The sequence below is a fragment of the Trypanosoma rangeli genome (genome assembly GCF_003719475.1).
Source record: "Trypanosoma rangeli strain AM80 chromosome Unknown Tra_15.4_contig_00824, whole genome shotgun sequence".
NCBI lineage: Eukaryota > Euglenozoa > Kinetoplastea > Trypanosomatida > Trypanosomatidae > Trypanosoma > Trypanosoma rangeli.
The window spans coordinates 2,706-3,406 of NW_021706578.1; the positions used below are offsets into that span (position 1 = coordinate 2,706).

The 701-nt window shown below is 61.5% G+C and overlaps 1 protein-coding gene across 1 annotated transcript; it reads right to left on the reverse strand.

Moving 5' to 3' along the window:
- Positions 1 to 189: 189 nt before the first annotated feature.
- Positions 190 to 513, reverse strand: TraAM80_10185 (uncharacterized protein; the record flags this gene model as incomplete). The annotated part of the gene is made up of 1 exon (XM_029386824.1): positions 190 to 513. The coding sequence occupies one exon, from the start codon at positions 511 to 513 to the stop codon at positions 190 to 192; it is 324 nt and encodes a 107-aa protein (XP_029233324.1).
- Between the last annotated feature and the right edge of the window lie 188 nt (positions 514 to 701).

Genomic DNA, 701 nt, shown 5'->3' on the forward strand with positions numbered 1-701 from the left:
AGCGGGTCCGTAAACACAGCCGCCCCTCACCTGCCGGATGTGGGCAGTAGGTGCAGCAGGGGCTCGTTGAGGCAAATTTCCATGGCCAGGAACTCTGCCCCGTAGCCGCACGCCAGCGAGCCGTCACCCACCCCACCGCATGGACAAGTGCCTAGCGCCAAAATGAAAGGACGGCACAGCCAGACTTCGCTACACGCTCAACGGAGCCATCGGATCATAGAGTATAGTGTTCATTGGATTCGGACGCCGCCCGCAGCATGCGGGCTCCGCGCTCACTCCCAGGCTGGGCGTTGCCACCCACTCACCCTGGTGGCGTCTTAAGGCGTACGCGCTTGGCAATGTTAAGGGATGCCGCGGCATGGACAACGTCAAGCCACTGATGCTCGTGCGCCCATCCGCCGCCAGAAGGAGGGCCAAGCGTATGGGGCGGGTGGGCGGGAAAAGCACCCGAGCGTGGCGCCCCAACTCCCCTCCATTGGCGCGTGTCCGCAGATAGCATCGGGTGCTGCGCATCGGCAAAGCGCCCTCAAGCAAGAAAAGGCAAGCCTCCTCTCTAACGCCCCCCCCCCTCCCCCACAAAAAAAAAAAAAGATTCCAACTGAAGTGCCTGCAATGGCGCTGGCGGCGAAAATTTGGAACCCTTCTAGCCACGTCAAATTCGACGGCGAAGCTGCCTCGCACAGGGGCTTGAACTCAACGAA